This window comes from Rhamphochromis longiceps, linkage group LG18 (genome assembly GCF_057381845.1).
Source record: "Rhamphochromis longiceps isolate RC_006_pf linkage group LG18, R_longiceps_female_GT1.1, whole genome shotgun sequence".
Lineage (NCBI taxonomy): Eukaryota > Metazoa > Chordata > Actinopteri > Cichliformes > Cichlidae > Rhamphochromis > Rhamphochromis longiceps.
Window position 1 is genome coordinate 26,348,675 of NC_140574.1, and position 17,854 is coordinate 26,366,528.

General features: G+C 41.9%; 2 protein-coding genes across 3 annotated transcripts; both read left to right on the top strand.

Annotated features, from left to right (window-relative positions):
• Positions 1-484: 484 nt before the first annotated feature.
• On the top strand, positions 485-5,982 carry LOC146648473 (3-keto-steroid reductase/17-beta-hydroxysteroid dehydrogenase 7-like). The gene is made up of 9 exons (XM_085390130.1): positions 485-637; positions 3,111-3,314; positions 3,435-3,527; positions 3,635-3,749; positions 4,589-4,783; positions 4,891-4,995; positions 5,091-5,147; positions 5,242-5,340; positions 5,484-5,982. The coding sequence occupies exons 1-9, from the start codon at positions 603-605 to the stop codon at positions 5,616-5,618; spliced, it is 1,038 nt and encodes a 345-aa protein (XP_085246256.1). The 5' UTR covers positions 485-602; the 3' UTR covers positions 5,619-5,982.
• A 2,608-nt stretch (positions 5,983-8,590) lies between these two features.
• serbp1b (SERPINE1 mRNA binding protein 1b) lies at positions 8,591-16,914 on the top strand. 2 transcript variants are annotated; one of them, XM_085390128.1, is made up of 9 exons: positions 8,591-8,959; positions 9,668-9,848; positions 10,033-10,173; positions 10,816-10,887; positions 11,179-11,253; positions 11,497-11,674; positions 13,004-13,069; positions 13,286-13,471; positions 15,147-16,914. In XM_085390128.1, the coding sequence occupies exons 1-9, from the start codon at positions 8,704-8,706 to the stop codon at positions 15,204-15,206; spliced, it is 1,215 nt and encodes a 404-aa protein (XP_085246254.1). In that variant the 5' UTR covers positions 8,591-8,703; the 3' UTR covers positions 15,207-16,914. The 2 variants fall into 2 exon arrangements, with proteins under 2 accessions (XP_085246254.1, XP_085246253.1); XM_085390127.1 differs by having other exon boundaries at positions 8,592-8,959; positions 13,283-13,471.
• Positions 16,915-17,854: the final 940 nt, after the last annotated feature.

A 17,854-nucleotide genomic window follows, 5' to 3' on the forward strand; every position in this document is an offset into this window, starting at 1 on the left:
CCCCCTCCCTTTTCTTTTCCATCATATATCTAATCCTATTGCACATTTATTATGTGAGCACTGTTTTGTGTTTTTGTCTTTTATATTTGAATTTTGTCATGAGGGAAAACGTTTTCCTGATGAGATTGTGCTTTCGTATGCAGAAGCTGATGTAGATTTTTTATAAACATGTTTATGTCCTTTTTCAGAAATGAATTTATTGTACATAGTGGGGGAAATAGCAAAGAACAACGTTTTAACGCCTGTTGGACCAAGGATACCTGTAAATAAAGAAGAAATGCTATTATTATCCTTCGTTTGTATCTTTGGTTTTTAATATACGATAAGTTTGATACTTTTTAGCCTGCTGGGGTTGCTAACACGGCTGTACTTTCAACCGTTGCGCTCTTTAATCGTTTTGGACCACCTCGCTCTCTGTAGTGAAATCTGATTGGCCAGCTGTTTGTTGACATCCAATCACACCACGCAGCTGCCTAAGCAATAGGCTGACTGTTTTCAACGGCATCGGACGAGGGGCTGAACGTCCCCGGTGAATACAGCAGGTTTGAAAATTTGCCCCCGGTGTCTGCTTCCTCTACAGCCGCTGCTCATTCCGCTCAGGCATGGAAAAAGTCGTCATCGTAACGGGTGCCAACAGGTAAGTCCACTAAAACTGTTTTATAACGGTTCATACGGACACCGGGTGCTGTTAGCTAGAAGATGCTGTTCGGGACTTCTACTCTTCATTTTAAACAATGAGTTTCAAAAAACATGTTGGACTTGTTCAAGTATAACCTGTTTTCGGTAATGGAGGTTATTGCAATAGTTAGTTACACTACAAAGTACCACCTATGAACTGTATCAGTGCGTCTTAGTAAAAGACATACTGTAGGTTCATACAGCGAGAGATTAAAGGCCTCTAAATCTTTCATAAGCTGTCTTTCTTACTCTGTAATAATGTTTCACTAGCACATATATTCAAATGTAATGTATGTGTGTCACAAGTTAAAACTAAAAAAGAATGTCGTACTCATGAATATGCATTGATTCATCTTTTGCATCTTTCGGCAAATTGATGCGTTCTCATGAACTTGGAATGTCATATTGAATACAGTGGCTGACCACTCTGAAGCGGTCTCGTAGGAATTTGCATGCCGTGAAGGGAAATTTCAATTTGTGTCTGTACCTTCAAACTCAAGATATAAGGGATGATACATATGTTTTATCGTCTGCAAAGGGGTTTTCCTAACCAAAGAAGCAGAGACATGAAGGAAACAAACAAGGCGACCAGCATCTGACAAAAACATCATCCTCACCTGAAGCCTCATCTCCCGAACTGAAGTCAGGGCTCTTAAACACGGAAACATGTGTAAACATGCTCATTTATTCCCGATATTGTCACAGTTTCTTATTATCAGCCGATCAGACATGCGACCATCCTGTCCCCGGAGCAGCTAATGTTGGCCTCAAGTGTCCTAAAAATCACACTTTTCCTCTGATAACCAGTTTGATTACATTCTCACTTGATATGATAGATTATTACCAAGTATCATATTACTCCAGTTTTAGCCTCCCTTCACTGGTTGCCTGTAAGTTTTAGGTTTCATTTTAAAATTTTAGTTCTAACCTTTAGGGCCCTACATGGTCAAGCTCCTCAATATTTGTCTGACCTGCTGAAACCACATTCATCTTCTCGAGCTTTAAGGTCATTAGATCAGAGACTGCTGGTGGTACCACGCACTCGTTTTAAAACTCGTGGTGATCGGGCCTTTCAGACGGTGGCACCACATTTGTGGAATTCTCTTCCACTGTCTCTACGCTGCACGGACTCCATTGACTCTTTTAAAAAACAGCTGAAGACATTTTTATTTAGAAAAGCATTTGATTAATTTCCTCTTATGCTGTTTTTATAGTTTTATTATATTACATTGTTTTATTTGCTGTTTTATTTACTGTTATATTGTTTTATATTTCCATTTTCTGTGTTGTAAAGCACTTTGTGATTTTTTTTTATCTGTGAAAAGCGCTATATAAATAAATTTTACTTACTACTTACTAAGTCCAACACTAACGCCAGCTAACAACAACTAACAGAGTCTAACAGCAGCTAACGTCACCAAAAACTCAGCTCTTACTGACAGAAAGGTCAGTATATCCTCAACCACACACCTCAGTATCACCATCATCAGACAGAAGTGACCTTCACAGACTTATCGACTCGCATCATACTCCTTTCACAAACTTTGACACCATCCTCCTGAGTAAATGGATGTGGAAACCCAGCTCAGCACCACGACTGTGGTGAACAGCGTACTGACTGTTCACCACAGTCAGTCCGCTGTGGCTATTCTTTTGTCTCATAGCCAAACCAGTTCTCTTCATATTGGTCTTCCTCAGTAGTGGTTTCTTTACAGTATTCTGACTTCATCGATCCATGTAGATGCTCTTCCAAACAGTTGTTGTCTAGTTGTATATGTTACTTATATGGGCTCTAAAAGCGAGTCCCGGGGGGTATAATTCTTTCGATGATGTCCAGATTCTCCATACTGGTTGACTGCACGTGAGGAAACTGTCAAAATCACCCCACATTTGCTTGCTTACAACTACAGTTGTATAGTATTGATGTCTAAAGTATACTTATGCAATTGCTAGACTGTATTTATAAAGGGAAACCTTTAGGATAACATCATTCAGCATTAGAGTCTAAAGCTCAAGAATAGATTACTAGTGGAAATAAGTCTGCTTCCCTGTGAGACTAGCTGTTTCTTCAGGTTTACAGCTTTATGTCGAGATATAATAACTGCTTCCTGTAACCCTTTACTTAACATACAGCTATAAAAGAGACGAAACAGAACACTTGTATATGTTCCTTTTCCCCCCCTCACGTTCCACACACTAGTTAACTTATCCACTAAATATCACTTCGGAAACAAAGACCATAATTAACAGTACATGAAAATGGAAGCTTCACGTCACTTGAAAATCCTTTTTCATTATCTCTTCTCCAATAACGTGACTCCAGACTATGTTTACAGTTTGCTTTACTTCATCTGTGAGGTAATCTCTCAGTTGTTCAGGGAAAGTTTGTTAATACGAGTGCACGGCTGTGTTTGTCTGCCATCTGTCTGCAGCGGCATCGGCTTGGCTTTGTGTGAAAGGCTTCTCACTGAGGACACACAGCTCCGGCTGTGTCTGGCCTGCAGGAACATGCAGCGGGCAGAGGCCGCCCGCAGCGCCCTCCTCACCTCTCACGCCGGTGCCCATGTGGACTTACTACAGCTCGACGTGGGCTCTGTGGAGTCGGTGCTCGACGCTGCTAAGGTGGTCAAGTCCAGGTGAGAGATGTTTGATGCCGCGTGCTGACGTCATCACACTGGTGATTGTTCTCTTTGTGATATGAACTACAAATAAGGAACTGATAGCTTAACCTTTAATACACATTCGTGTGTTTCCAGATACAACAGAATTGACTTTCTCTATCTAAATGCTGGAATTATGCCCAATCCACAAGTGGACATCAGAGCTTTTTTTAAGGGTTTATTTTCCAGGTACATTTCTAAAGCCAGTTTATGATTTCTTTGTTTTGTTTTGTTTGATATTGGATACATTCAAGCTGTCTTTGCTGCTCTATAAGAGTGTACCTTCCCCACTGCAGAAATGTCATCAACATGTTTGCAACAGCAGAGGGTCTCTTGACTCAACAAGACCACCTCAACTCAGATGGCCTACAGGAAGTTTTTGCCACTAACCTGTTTGGTCATTTTGTCCTGGTACACCACAAACACACACACACACACACACACACACACACACACACACACACACACACACACACACACACACACACACACACACACACACACACACACACACATACATACATATGTCTTTTAACCTACAGTAGCATAAATAAACTTCAGGATACTGACTTTAATATGCGGATGTGTTTGACACAGAAAGTCAGCTACAAACTTTGTTGCTGTTTGTGTTGCTCTTAGTTGCATTGCTTAGTGCAGCAATGTAAACAATATGTTTGTTTAACCCAGTTTTTGTCTCTCCAAACCAAAAGGCACCTATTAAAGCTTTGAATATCTGTCTTCAGCAGGTTGTTTTGACCAAATTTGTAATGCATTGAGGTGATTCTATGGGATTGGTTAATATGATATTTGGGCAAACATGCAGTTGAGCGGGTGTCTCTAATAAAGTGGCCAATAAGTGTGATGTAGTTTTTAATGTTTTGAACTTGTTCTTTCTTGCAAGTTTTGTTCCTGATGTTTGAATTATTATAAATTATTATTTAATTAGCATAATAAATGTGTCATTAGGATTGTAGGATCACCATGTAGTAGTGAAGCATCCATCATAGATTGCTAAAAATAAAATAATAATTTTAAAGATAAAATATCTTTTGCTTTTTATTCTCTTACAAAATTTTATAAAATGAATATTTGATTTGGCTAACACAGTGAATTATTAATGCCTGCCTCAGGCTGATCCATATATTCTTATGCTGGCCTGCTTAAATCAGTGATTCATGCACCCCTCCTACATCACTCCTTACTGTGCACTTCCACCTTGGACCTGATATAATTCTCTCCTGGTTTTCCAGATCCGGGAGCTGGAGCCTCTGCTGTGTCAGACAGGTCATACGTCCAGGGTAGTGTGGACCTCTTCGAGTAATGCCCGCCGGTCTGCCTTCAGCATGGATGACATTCAGCACAGAAAAGGGACGGAGCCCTACAGCTCCTCCAAATACGCTTCAGACATGCTCAGCGTGGCTCTTAACAGGCGCATGAACGGCCAGGTTTGTCTGTCACGTACTCTGATGTCAGTGCGGTAACTATCACTGCAAGCTTTGTGAAACTCTTACGAGGTCACTGTGATTTATAAATTCTTTCTGTCTTGTGACAGGGTCTGTTCTCCTCAGTAGTCTGCCCAGGACTGGTGATGACTAATTTGACCTATGGTATCCTCCCCTCCTCCTTCTGGACTCTAATCATGCCCATCATGTGGTTGGTAAGTGGTAACTTATTTTATTTTTATCTTTTAACGTGACCACAGTTACGTATGAAAAGACTCACGTTCATGTATTTTCTAATTGTGCAAAACAGATTAGGATCTTCACCAACACTTTCACCCTTACACCGTACAATGGAGCAGAGGCACTGGTATTTCCATTTGAAAATTATTACAATCATTTGAATATTTGCACTGTAAAGGCTCTGTGAACCCAGATTCATGGCCTGGTGTTTCTGCTCACAGCACTGGCTGTTTCTGCAAAAGCCAGAATCTCTGGATCCCAGAGCAAAGTATCATAGTTTAACATCAGGGCTTGGGACAAACTACACCGAGCCACGACAGGTGAGTAACGAGAGCCCTGTATTCCACAGAGAAAGTGCTCAGGCCTGTGTTACAGAGCGTTTTTTAGAGTAGCAGATGGTATTTGTGTGATGTGTTGCTTTTAACTTAATTCAGGTTTTCTCTGCTTTGTGTTCACGTCTCAGATGGATATTGATGGTGAAATGGCTGACGTCCTCTTTTCAAAACTTCTTGAACTTGAGAAAGGGGTCAGAAGGAAACTGTGTGAGAGAAATGCTGACAATGAAGCTCATCAGCGGTATCTCAATGAGATAGAGTAAAAGTGATTCTTTTGTACCGGAAGGTTTTGCTCTCTTGAAATGGATCCTGTGAAATCTGAACCAGTGTCACTGCCCTTATTCATCCCATCCTTCCCAGGTGGACCACTGAACAGAGGGTGAAATGATCACGCTTGTTCTACCTCAGCCAAGGTCAAAGCTTTGGTTTATATAAGTGATTATGTTAACTCTGACTACTTCTGAGGGGACCCCATGGGAAGATTTTCCCTGAGTCAAAATGTTAAAGAAAGCTCTGTCTCAACAGCTAATGGCTTCTTTCTTTGATCAAGCTGCACCTCTCCACCAGGTCAGACAAAGCTTAGCTTGGTTGTTTTTATGTAATTAAACAAATCAGTTATGAAGGAAATGCAACTGTTCCTTTCTTTTTTTTAAAGTCCACCGATATTCCCTCAGTCCTCTGTTAACACTGCTCTAAAGACTTTCCAATCATACGGTGAACTTGAAGCACATCACACTGAGAGGTCTAATTTAAATAACTGTGTGGGCAGGAAGGGCCTTTTTGATAAGCTACTTTGAGCTCTCTACAAACCTCCTCACATTACTCACATTGTTTCATATTTCAACATGTTAATAATAGAAACACGCTTTGCATTTCTTGAAACTTTGTTAAAATAATGAAGAGATTTTATGTTTCATGAGCTGAGCCTGTCACGGTTTCTGAACTCAGATTCACAAGAATCACTGTTTTTAAACAAACAGTGGAAGTTCATTGAGGGTCAACAAGTTCACGTGAGATCAGTAACAAGAAAGCGCTTTCCTGTTGTAAAGTGGACCCTGCTGTGTTTTCACCTGATAGCTGCATCATGTTTCCTGCCCCACAAAGTTAATTAGGTCTTTGTTAATGCCCTGAGGCCACTGACTAACCATCAGCTCTGTGTGATCTGGAGATCGTTTCCATGCAAATAATAAATTATGGAAGGATTGTCAAGTAAATAAATGGAAAAACTTATAGTTTGCAATAGGACGAATAAGTGTGCAAGTAAATAAATCAGCTGCTTTAGACCAGTATCAGCATTTTTTTTGCTTATTTATTTCATTACCATATATCCACAGCATCACACCCCACTGTTAGATTTTGTTATCTTTCAGTCGCCTCAGATATCGACTCTTGCATTTACTAAACTAAAAACAAAAAGTCAATCCAACATTTTCTGAGGGAATATACAAAATACAACCAAGTATATTTTTTTCTTTGTTAGGCGACTAGTAGGAAAGGATGTTTAGTCCTGTCCATTATCCAATGATTTTTCTCTTTTTTTGTTTCCATTTTTATTTGTAAAAAATGTATATGTGTAAATTTTATAAAGTACTGGAGTCCAAAATCTAAAAAAATGTTCAAATAACTAAATCTTCTGTGCCAGTTTTGGTGATGAATAGACTTTTAAATGACCTGAAGAATACAACAGTGCCTAACAGTGCATATAGGTAAAAAGTTACATATTAAATACATTACACATTCAAAAAGCGGTGTGACATATTAAATGCCACACCACTACTATGTGCTACTATGTAATGGGGTCATTCCAAATATTAACTTTCAGCTCATTTTGCCTCTTATTTACATGTGTGTTTGCACGTTTCAATGAATTGCTGTACCTATTTTCCCCAACTGGTTAAAGCTGATGGCTGCCTGGTTCTTCCTGTTAAAATTGAGTTTTTCCTTCCCACTGTCGCCAAGTGCTTGCTCATAGGTGGTGGTCTGATTATTGGGGTTTTCTCTGTATTGTTGTTGGGTCTTAAAATATAAAGAACCTTGAGTCAACCATTCCTGTGATTAAATAAATTCATTTAATTTTCCAAGTAAAATATAAAGAAATGATGGATGTCAATTCAAATAGAATTTCATTTGCTAATAATAGCACGCCTTGAATAAAAGTTATTACTTCGTCACACAGGTGCACTTCTGTACACTGTCATATTTGTCAGACACAATGCAGAGTGGTGAATTGGTTCAAGTATCGATATATTTTGGCGACTTTATTTTTTATCCTTCATCGTATATCCCTCTGAAGTTTTGCCTTAAGTAAAGCCGCGCTGACCACGTGCGATGCATGTCTCCTTTTGGTTTCAAGCTCTTCTTGTAAATTACAGGAAAGTAGTGGAAGTAGTGTAGTAAGCAAATTAAAAGTACATTTTTTCACATTATCATGCCTTGAACTCCGGACACATTTCAGAGACAAAGCCCAGCTTTACAGTTATGCAGAAATGTCTCTCTAAAACGATATTTTATCAAACCTATTAAATGTTTAATGGAGAATCTGCAGACTGTAAGTGTAAATCCAGTGGCACACTGTACCAGTTTTCTCTTGTTATTACAAAAATGAAATGGCAGAAAGCCGACTCTTCATCTGGACAGCTTCACTTTGAGACTGCAGAAGGATAAAATACAAAAATTGAAAACCTAAATCCAAGTGAACACAGTCAACTTCCTGTCCATTTGAGACGCTCCAGGACAAACCTCAGCACACTTTAAAAAACAACAACAACAAAAAAAACTGGGCCAACATTTAATACCTGGAGATATTTCCTCGATATTTTTGTTCAACCCGTGTGACAGCTTTCTCGGTGAACCTAAAGAGCTGATTCTGCTGATACTCAGCATGTCCCTGTTGGCCCTACCCACACCACCCTTTTATTATTATTATTTATAAACTGGCAAATCCGACTTAATCTGATGATGTGCCTGTCAGAAGCATCAGGATGAGGTGTAGCTGCACATACAGATGTATCCAGGTATAAGTGGGCACAGTTTAGGCCTTGTGTTTATTCTGCATGAAGTCTGCAGTTATAAAGTTACTCTCATCAGTACCTGTAACTTCTATGCATGTGACACCTTCTCAGAAATGCGGATTACTCGCGGAGGACATGAGCGTAGCGTTACGTAATGTAAATAAAAACATTGCAGCCGACGCGTGCACACATTGGTGTGCGCTGCACGATGTCCCGGATGATGCTCGCACCGGAAGAGAAGGGGCAGCTTTCCCAGCCATCTTGTGGCAGCATCCAGCGAACTGGTCGCATCAAGCCTCGTAGAATCGGAGGTGAATCCCGTTGAAGGGGCGCCATCATGCCCGGACAACTGCAAGAAGGCTTCGGCTGTGTCGTGACCAACCGGTTCGACCAGTTATTGGACGATGAGTCCGACCCTTTCGAGATCCTGAAGGCTGCCGAAAACAAGAAGAAGGAGGGGGCCGCCGCTGCTTCCACCAAGACCGCGGCTCAAGCCGCTAAGCAGCCGAAGAAGGAGTCACAGAAGGACAGAAAGAACCCTCTGCTGGACAAAAAGGAGGAGACCCAGGCGCCAGTCCCCCTGAAGAAAGAAGGTAATGAAAAAGAAAGGAAGGGAAACAATGCACCTGCTTCTCTCGCTAATGAGCGATGCATGTTTATTTTTGCTTTTCGTAGCAACTGTCATGTGCAGCTCCCGTTAGCCACGTTAGCTCGACTCGGCTGAGCGAGACACAGCGTGAGGTCAATATGGACCCTGTGCTGCTGTTATTAGAGGACAGACTAAAAATAAAGCCTCGCAGACGGAACGTAGCTGGACTTGAACACGTACCGAACCAGAGCGGGCTAAAGCCAGCAGCGAGGTGCAGACTGGCGAGCCTGTGTTGCAGAAATGGTTTCTGCTAGCGTTTGACAGGAAGGTGCAGTGTTGGGTTTCTGTGTGGAGGATACAGCTCTATTAGCAGCTTCTGACTTTGCAAAGCAAATGTAGGGAGAAAGGAAAAGGCATCACCTGTGCTGGGAAGACTAGACAGAGCGCTGCTCTTGTTATTATCCCCAACTAATCTTATTAGTGTATTGGTCTTAATTGAATTCATCCAAAGCAAGTAAATAGAGCCATCTTCAGTGCAGTTACATTAAGTTCTCATTGTGTGTACTGCTGAAAGGAGATGATGGGAGACCACACATCAGGTGATGCATTTGTTGTTTTCTCGTTTTGTTTAGCATTTTCCCACACACACACGGTCTAAAATCTAAACAACACAGCTGAGCATAAATTCAGCTTGTGCTCCTTTGATTTGCAGGTATCAGGCGGGTGGGAAGAAGAGCAGACCAGCAGGGCCAGTCTGGTTCCCAGCACCAGGGTGTGCAGGGTGAAGGGCGACCTGGAGACAAGAGGCCGGACCGAAGACCACCCCGCGAGCGCCGCTTTGAGAAACCTGCTGAGGACAAACCCGAGGGGGCTGGAGAGTTTACTGTGGAAAAGTGAGCAGCAATGATGAGAGGGATGGAGGGCTTATTTAAAACATGCCGGCTGGTGCAGATGTAGGCGCATTGACAAGACGTGTGCAGGGTTTGAGAGCTTGCAACTGTTGTTGATGGAGTGCATGTTTCTCTTAACATCACGTTCATCCTCGTGTTTTAAATTGCATCTGTTTCTGTGCACCAGGCCTTCTGGAGACAGGCCCCCGAGAGGGCGTGGTGGCGGCCGGGGCGGGCGTGGTGGAAGAGGGCGGGGCATGGGCCGAGGCGACGGCTTTGACTCCCGTGGCAAACGAGACTTCGACAGACACAGCAGCAACGACAAATCGTAAGTATGCGCTGAGCTGAGGTCATGAGTAGAAATCGCCTACCAGTGCATGAAAGCTATTATGCTTTATATTATTTTCCTATTTTGTCATGTAAATACTGTTACAACAATAGATGTTTATACTAAATATGCGTACAGTTTCTAATAATGAGATCAGCATACACGCCGGTAATCTCTGAGCTCAAAGATAAATAAACAAGCGCTTATTTTTTCCAGTCTTTGCTGTGTATGATGTCAGAAACATAGGTTGTGTCAGGCACACTGCTGTTCACTCCTTCTGTTTATGAGGGGCAGCCAATCAGAAGAAAGCTAGTTTAAAGGGGGAAGGGGCTAAAATATAGTTTTGATTGGATAATCAACTGAAGGGCTTTACCAAGGCCCTGTATAAGATTACAAAAAGAGATTATTTTGATCTGTAAATCATGCAAAGCTGCTCTACTAGAGTCCTAGACCCAGCAGCTCCTGACTATATGGGTTCTGTGAGAGTCCAGGGGGAACAGCATCTCAAGAAAGTGGTTCTTTATGTTGTCTCAGGCTGTAATCAGCACTTCCCTTAATGAGAAGAGCCCCTCACTGAGGTCCGAGAGAATTTAAGAGAACTCATACACCGTTGGCCGTCTTCCCTTTCTGTTTTCGCTGCAGCACTCCGAAGAGCGAGGAGAAGCGCGGCGGAAGCGGCTCGCACAACTGGGGCAACGTGAAGGACGAAGTGAGGTGAGTTTCCCCAAACAGACACATGGCCTGTTTGTCGGAGCGCCGCTGTCAGCAGGATAATGAGGCGCATGTGATATTTTTACAGACTGTGTGCACTCTCTCTCTTTTGAAGTGCTTCTGGTTTTGTCATATCACAGGATGCTGCAGTTTAAGGATGTCTTGGGATGTTTCCCTGTTCGCTTTAAGCTTGAAGTGTCGCTGTTTCCTTTATGAAGAGGCTCAGACAGTTAATGTTTCAGCTAGAGGACGCTTACCATTACTCATACAGAGGTTGTGCATCTTTGTTCCCAGTGAGGCTGAACAAACCGCTCCCCCTGAGACGACCCCAGAGGGCGAGGAAAACGCGCCTGCTGGCTCCGAGAACAAGTGAGAATCCTGTGTCCTTGTGTTGGATGGATGTTGGATGTTTGGATGAAAAAGGATCCCCGTGTGCAAAGTTAATAAGTTGTCACATTGCGTTTCCGTTAGCGTTTGCACTGCTGTTGTGACGCAACAAGGGCGATTTTGTTAAACGCTGCCTCTGACCTTTTGGCCTCAGGATTAGAGGGCATGTATAGAGGTAAGAGGATTGGCGAGTTCCTACAGTGTTGTGTGTTCCTGGCATTGCAGAGAGAACGAGGTCGAAGAGGTGAAAAATGAAGGCCCCAAAGAGATGACCCTGGACGAGTGGAAGGCCATGCAGGACAAGGAGCGCACCAAGGTGGAGTTCAACATCCGCAAGCCCAACGAGGGAGCCGACAGCCAGTGGAAGAAAGGATACGTGCTGCACAAGTCCAAGAGCGAAGACGTGAGTGTGGTGTGCTGAAAGCTTTTCTCGCCCGCAGCTTAGACCTTTAAGTTTTAGTCCTTTGGCTCCCTGAAAAAGACCTTTGCCATCTACACTTGGGATGTTCCTGGGGACTAATTTACAAGTCAAAAACTATTGCGCATATATTTAAAAGCCATTGGAAACTGTTAATCAGTTTATATAATAACTGGAACATATTGCTTTTGGGCATGTGCATGTTGAAACAGTCATTAAGTTATTACAAAGTAAAGAGACTTTTTTTTTTGTCTGCAAACCCCATTATATAGACTGTTTTCCCTTGGTTTTTACTGGTGCTTCATAGGATGTAATACCCTAGTACTGTCAGCTTGGGCGGTGATGCAGGTAGAAGCTCCTTGCCAACTGTCTTTAAACAACGCAGGTTACTAACCACCGTGCATCACCAGCAGTAAAGCCGATGAGATGTGGTGAGATTGTACAAACGTGAAAAGCCAAGGACGGCTGCTATAAGAAGGTCTTGTGTGGAGCTTCAGCTAGTTAGTGTGGATGTGTCTCAAAGTTGCTTTTCTGAAATGTGTAGCGTTGCACACACATTATTAGATTAGCTTGGCAAGTGCAGCCTTCATTACATGCAGGTTGATGTCCACATGCATGTGCAAAGTGTGGTTACGTGGTGCTCTGACGCCACCTGCATAAAACAGGTTATTTTCTCCATCAGAGTCACGCACAATCATCCTGGCTGTCATTTGTCTTACTTTCCACCATGATTGGTTACATTTTCTGTCGTACATCTGTTGAGGCTACAGTTGTACATCAATACATTCTGAACAGTCATTCAGTAATTAACTGTTCTGCATCAGATCTAGTCAGGCTTAGACTTGCACGCTGATGATTTTAAGTTTATTGTGATTATTCCAGTTGTTTACTTTGAAGTCAATCAATCAATCAATCAAGGCTTTATTCGCCACGTGCAGGTTGCCCTGCAGTGACAAGCCACAGGGTTGGGTAGGGGGTGAGGAGTAATCCGAAGCAAACACAGCTGTGTGTGTGTGTGTGTGTGTGTGTGTGTGTGTGTGTGTGTGTGTGTGTGTGTGTGTGTGTGTGTGAGAGACAGACAGAAATCTGGCTATAGACACTGACAGGTCACAGCTGATATAGCTATTTAGGTTTGTTTTCCTTAACCATGTTTAAAGTGGACAGCATGTATCCTTGTAAGTAACTGCATTTAAATAGGCAATAGTGACAGGCTTGCTGTGATGTGCGTGGTTAGTGTCAGGTAAACATGCTCAGGCTGTTTGGTTGGTGGTCACTCTGCTGTCTAAAAATAACTGTGGTTTGTTCAATTTCCAGAGACCTGTTGGGGCTTTGATCGACACCGCAGAGACAGAAGCAGAATCGCACAATCTCTACCACAAGGTACCTGCATTACTCACACTTGTTTTTTCATTCACTCAGCCCATGCAAATGTTCAGTGTTAGCTGCGACTCAGTGGCGATACCTTTTTAAAATACTGAGAAGACATTAAAGCTGAAGGCATGGTAAGAAGCAGAGCTCACTGATGGAACGCTGCATTTCTGATCCGAGCACAGTTGACATCTAGCGTGATGGCCATCTACGGTTCTTTATCAGCAGGCCGCCGCTGACGAGTCCAGTGACCACCATTTCCGCAAACCAGCCAACGACATCACATCTCAGCTGGAGATCAACTTCGGAGACCTTGGCCGCCCCGGTCGCGGGCGTGGGGGCGCACGTGGTGGGAGGGGAGGCCGCGGCGGGGGAGGCAGCAGGACGGCACGCGGGGGAGGACGTTCCGAAAAGGTAATGGCAAAAAAACCCAGCTGCCATCACTGCCGACAACAAAGGTTTAGTGTTCTGCACAAAAGAGTTGGCTCTCTGACCGAACCGGCTGTAAAATCACTGAGTTGGAAAAACCTGCTGTGGATCACTAAGACCCTGTAATAACAGAGCACTGAACACATGCTCCACCACGCAAAACTCCGTTACTGACCTCATGTTAGTCAAGCAGGGAATTGTCCTAAATACTGGTGTCTAAATTTGAATAAAGCACCTGCTTTTTCCTTTCTTTTCTTTTTTTTCATTGTCAATAAATTTGACATTCATATTAATAATGGGTTTCAGGCGAATGTTAGTCAGTCTAAGATATTTTTTGGCAAAGCTACACCCAGTCTGTATCACAGAGTGTGTGTATGTGTACATCTAAATATACGCTATAGTTGTTAGAACTTCATTTAATGTCCATGTATTTACTAGCTTAGTAAAGACAATAAGTCAGTGTTATCCTCTTTGACACATCTATACTGTTTCTTGTTTGTTTTTGACTATTTGAGCAGAAATGTGGATTATGCTTGAATTAATTAACAAAACTGGTTAAAAGCTGAAAAAAATGTTATGCTATGGATAAAAAATGTCTTAGAGGAGTTCCAAATATTTTCCTCTATGCAGACAAAATCATAAATATACATGTTTATAATATGTACAAATCCAGGTACAGTCCCAGCAGAAGTGTCAAAAGCCTCTTGTAACGTGAAAAACTTACTTTTGAGCCCGAAAATCAAAAGTAAGCTTTAAGATACTAACAAGCTCCCTGTAACTGAAGGGAGCTACAGAGGTGACTGATGGATTCAGCACTACAGCTGACCGCATATAAAGACAATTTACATACACTCCATTGATAGGAGCACTGCCTCCTTCACTTTACACCTACGTCAGCTGCTCATCCATAGAAACACATGTTGTGAAGGTCACACGGTTATTGAGTCTGCAGGACATTGCTGACTTTTTATACACCATGTGCCTCAGCTATCACCAACCCACAGCCCAGAATTCGTAGATTAAACGATGTAGCTACTCCACCCAACTTGTCTCTGGGTTGGGTCGTTCCATTTTTTAAAACCTAAAATTTTGCATTATGCGAGGTGAGATCTTTTTGCTGTTGTTTAGTTTGATTGAGAGATAATACGCGCTGTTGTTTTTCCAGCTAACACTTACAAACTTGATAGATTCACACACCAGATCAGCATCCTTGGACTTTTGATTGTTAACCGTACAATCAAAAGTACGGTGTGACTGTAGGCCCGAGCCCTACAGACACACAGTGATACAGTTCAGTGACTTCAATTAATAGAGGTGAAGCCTCCCAGGTATAATAGTAGCCACAGACACCTGTGTAGGCATCTGCCTGTCACTCAAAGTGGCCCTAAAACTGCATTATTTATGAGTATTTTAACAGCTTTAATGGGTATGTTATAGAAGGAGTAATGATGGGGGTTATTGGTTACAGAGATGAAACTGTTTTTGTAGCAGGCTGTAAATGCTTTTCTTCAGTGAAGTTCTGCATTTTAACATGCGAGTATAAGGATTGACTCCCTTTTGGAGCCAGCCTCAAGTGGCCAGTGGAGGAACTGCATGTAAACCAGCTTCATTTCAAGCCGTCCTAACGTTGTCCTGGTTCTTGTGTGCTTGTTCCCACCAGGCTAGTGGAGTGTCAGTCCCCAATGTGGATGATCCTGAGGCCTTCCCGGCCCTGGCCTAAAAAGGCTCCCTCTTTCACCACCAGCCCACCCATCAGCCCTTCCGGGCCCCTCCTCTACGAGGCTTGCATGCTTACCACATCTTCAAGTATATAAGAAAAACAGAGGAAAAAAAATAAATGACACAAGAAGACTGTCATCCCATACCCCACTCACATCACCCAAGGACTTAAATTTTACCTGTTTTAAAGGAGACTAAAAGACAAAAAAAAGGGCAGAAAAGGACCTCTTGTTACACTGAAGTTTTGTATTTAGGAACATGAAAGCAGGGATGTTTTCATACTTTTTTTCTTTTCTTTTTTTCCCCCAGAGATTACGCATACTTCATTGATATTTTTTGTGCTGCTTGAATTTCTGCATTTCTGCAATTAGATTGAAGTGTGTGTATTCCTCTTCTCCCTGTAACGACTTCAGCTCAGTATTATGGGGTCAACTTTAGAAAAGGCTTTGTACTGGAGTGTATTTTTTGGCCCTCCCAGTAATACACGCTGATGTGGTAGCACTACACTACATTAGAACCTTGTACTTGTACTAGATGTCTGAAGTACGGCTTAACATGCATTTAAAGTGTAATTACTTGGATCCTGACTATCCATCCCTTTGTGAGGCACAAGTTGAGGATGGGTAACCAGGTTAAATGTGACTTCTACTAAAGCTTGGTATTTTTCTGCTTGTCGTGCAGTGAAAGTTGATGCCTCTTATTGTTTTTTGTTTTGTTTTGATAGTTTGCCTCTTTTTTGGTGGACCAGTGGTTAGTAGTGTTTCACATCCCCTGATCCAGAAGTGCTACCCACTTATATTTCTTTTTTCCAAGGGTGTACCGGGGCCCAATGTATCTTTAGGCTGGTCCTCTTAGGTCATACAGGCTATACAACTTGTAATTTCAGGACCACTAAGCAAATATTGTTTTTGTTTTTTGTTTTGTTAAGAATATGCGTGCGGGCGTGTGTTTGTGTGAGTGTGTGTTGTTTGCAGCAAAGCGTGAGAGCGTGCGTGTGATTTTTGACAGCTAGTTGCTTAGGATTGAAGCATTTTCTCTGCTGAACTTGGCGTTCTCAAACAGGAGAGTGCAAGTTGTCGCCTGAAGTAGTTCTTAATGTCTTTTATGAAGTGATTGTTGAAATGTAGGTGAGAATGATAGCGTAGCTAGACCATGAACATATCTCGCTCTTTTAGAGTATCTGTACTGTCTTTCAGATCTCAAAGCACTTGGTTTTATTAGCACCAATTCCTCCGAAGATTGTTTTTCTTCCCTTTTACTTTAAACCATATTTGGTGTTTTATTTTGTTTTTGGATTTTTTTGTAATCTTATTTTTATTTTAATCTGTGAACAAGCATCGATGCATAATTTGTCTGAAAGAAATGTCAGCGGTCATTGTGGAACAAGCTACAGAATGTAAAATGTGAGTTAAAGGTGCTCTCAGCTGCCTGTCTCAGCATTTTCCAGCAAGCATTTTAGGTTTTTTTTTTTTCTTTTAATAAAAGCAGGTGTGTGGGTTGGGGTGGGTGCAGGCTGGGGTGGGGGTGTCACACCGAAGACCTGATGGAGTGAATTTTTAAAGCTTTACTTGTCGCGCTCTGCAAAGACTTGCTGGCGACGCGCTGATACAACAGGCTGGAGCAGTTTTCCTCGTAGGACCGTTTGAGCCACATGACATTAAAACTTTCTCTGCAAACATCCCTGTTCTAATAAAAATGCTTTAGAGGTGTTACGTCTGCTCTGTCAGTGGCTCCTTTAAATGCATTCACAGATGTGCTGTTTTCGGTAGTTTATTCAGTGCCAGTTCCTCATTTAGGCTAGAGTGAAAGAAACAGGATGTTGTTTTTATGGGAATTTAAACTGTTGTAAATGACTTGTTAGCCTGTAATCTGTCAGACATATCTGTCATGGATAATATGGAGTCATTTTGAGCTGGCAATAACACTCCTGTCTCAAGGTAGAAGCTGAAATCAGTTTTTGGCAAAGTGACTGTTGTATATATCCTTCATTTATCCGGGTAAAACATTTCATTACTGTTAAAAATGCCTTTTTTTAAAAAGAGATCAGGCCAAAGAGAGCAGCAACACTGTAACAAATGGATATTATAGATGTTATAGAGATACTTTTAAGGGACCAAAAAGGATGAGAACGCAACGCAGTCATAAAGATACTTGCAAAACAGGTAATTATCTTATATATAACCCCTTCATAAATCCTATTCACTACAGTCTGTTTACCATTTAAAGTAAACATATTAGGTCTCAAACATACATAAATTCTGGAAATTACTTCATGACAGAAAACCTTCCATGTTGCAAACATGAGGTTGTGGTTTATTCAGGGCCTGTCTAGGCTGGAGTGAAAGAAAGTCGTTTAAAAAGTCAAACTTGTAGGGATTACAAGGATTAGGGGAAAGCAGCAAAACAAGTAGCCTGATACTACACACCTGAGGCGAAAAAGAAGGGTTTACTGTCATTTTTCTTGCCCGTGTGGCTGGCACTTTAACAAATCCTGGTTATTTCAGTGGTTATGAAGGTGGTTAGCTTTTTTGGTTGTAGCTAGGTGTGTTACTACAGCATAAAATTAAGACGCTATTTTGTGGAAGTCATGCTTGCACATAGAAGTTAAACCAGCTTTTATTTAGGTCAATTAAGATAGACATAGCTGAA

Bases quoted from the DNA above. Each gene is read 5' to 3' on its own strand.
- serbp1b (XM_085390127.1), top strand. From the start codon at position 8,704: ATGCCCGGACAACTGCAAGAAGGCTTCGGCTGTGTCGTGACCAACCGG. The intron at 10,174-10,815 runs GTAAGTATGCGC...TTTTCGCTGCAG, and splicing joins CACAGCAGCAACGACAAATC to CACTCCGAAGAGCGAGGAGA. The intron at 11,675-13,003 runs GTGAGTGTGGTG...TTCAATTTCCAG, and splicing joins ACAAGTCCAAGAGCGAAGAC to AGACCTGTTGGGGCTTTGAT.
- LOC146648473 (XM_085390130.1), top strand. From the start codon at position 603: ATGGAAAAAGTCGTCATCGTAACGGGTGCCAACAG. The intron at 4,996-5,090 runs GTAAGTGGTAAC...TGTGCAAAACAG, and splicing joins TCATGCCCATCATGTGGTTG to ATTAGGATCTTCACCAACAC. The intron at 5,148-5,241 runs GTATTTCCATTT...TTCTGCTCACAG, and splicing joins ACAATGGAGCAGAGGCACTG to CACTGGCTGTTTCTGCAAAA.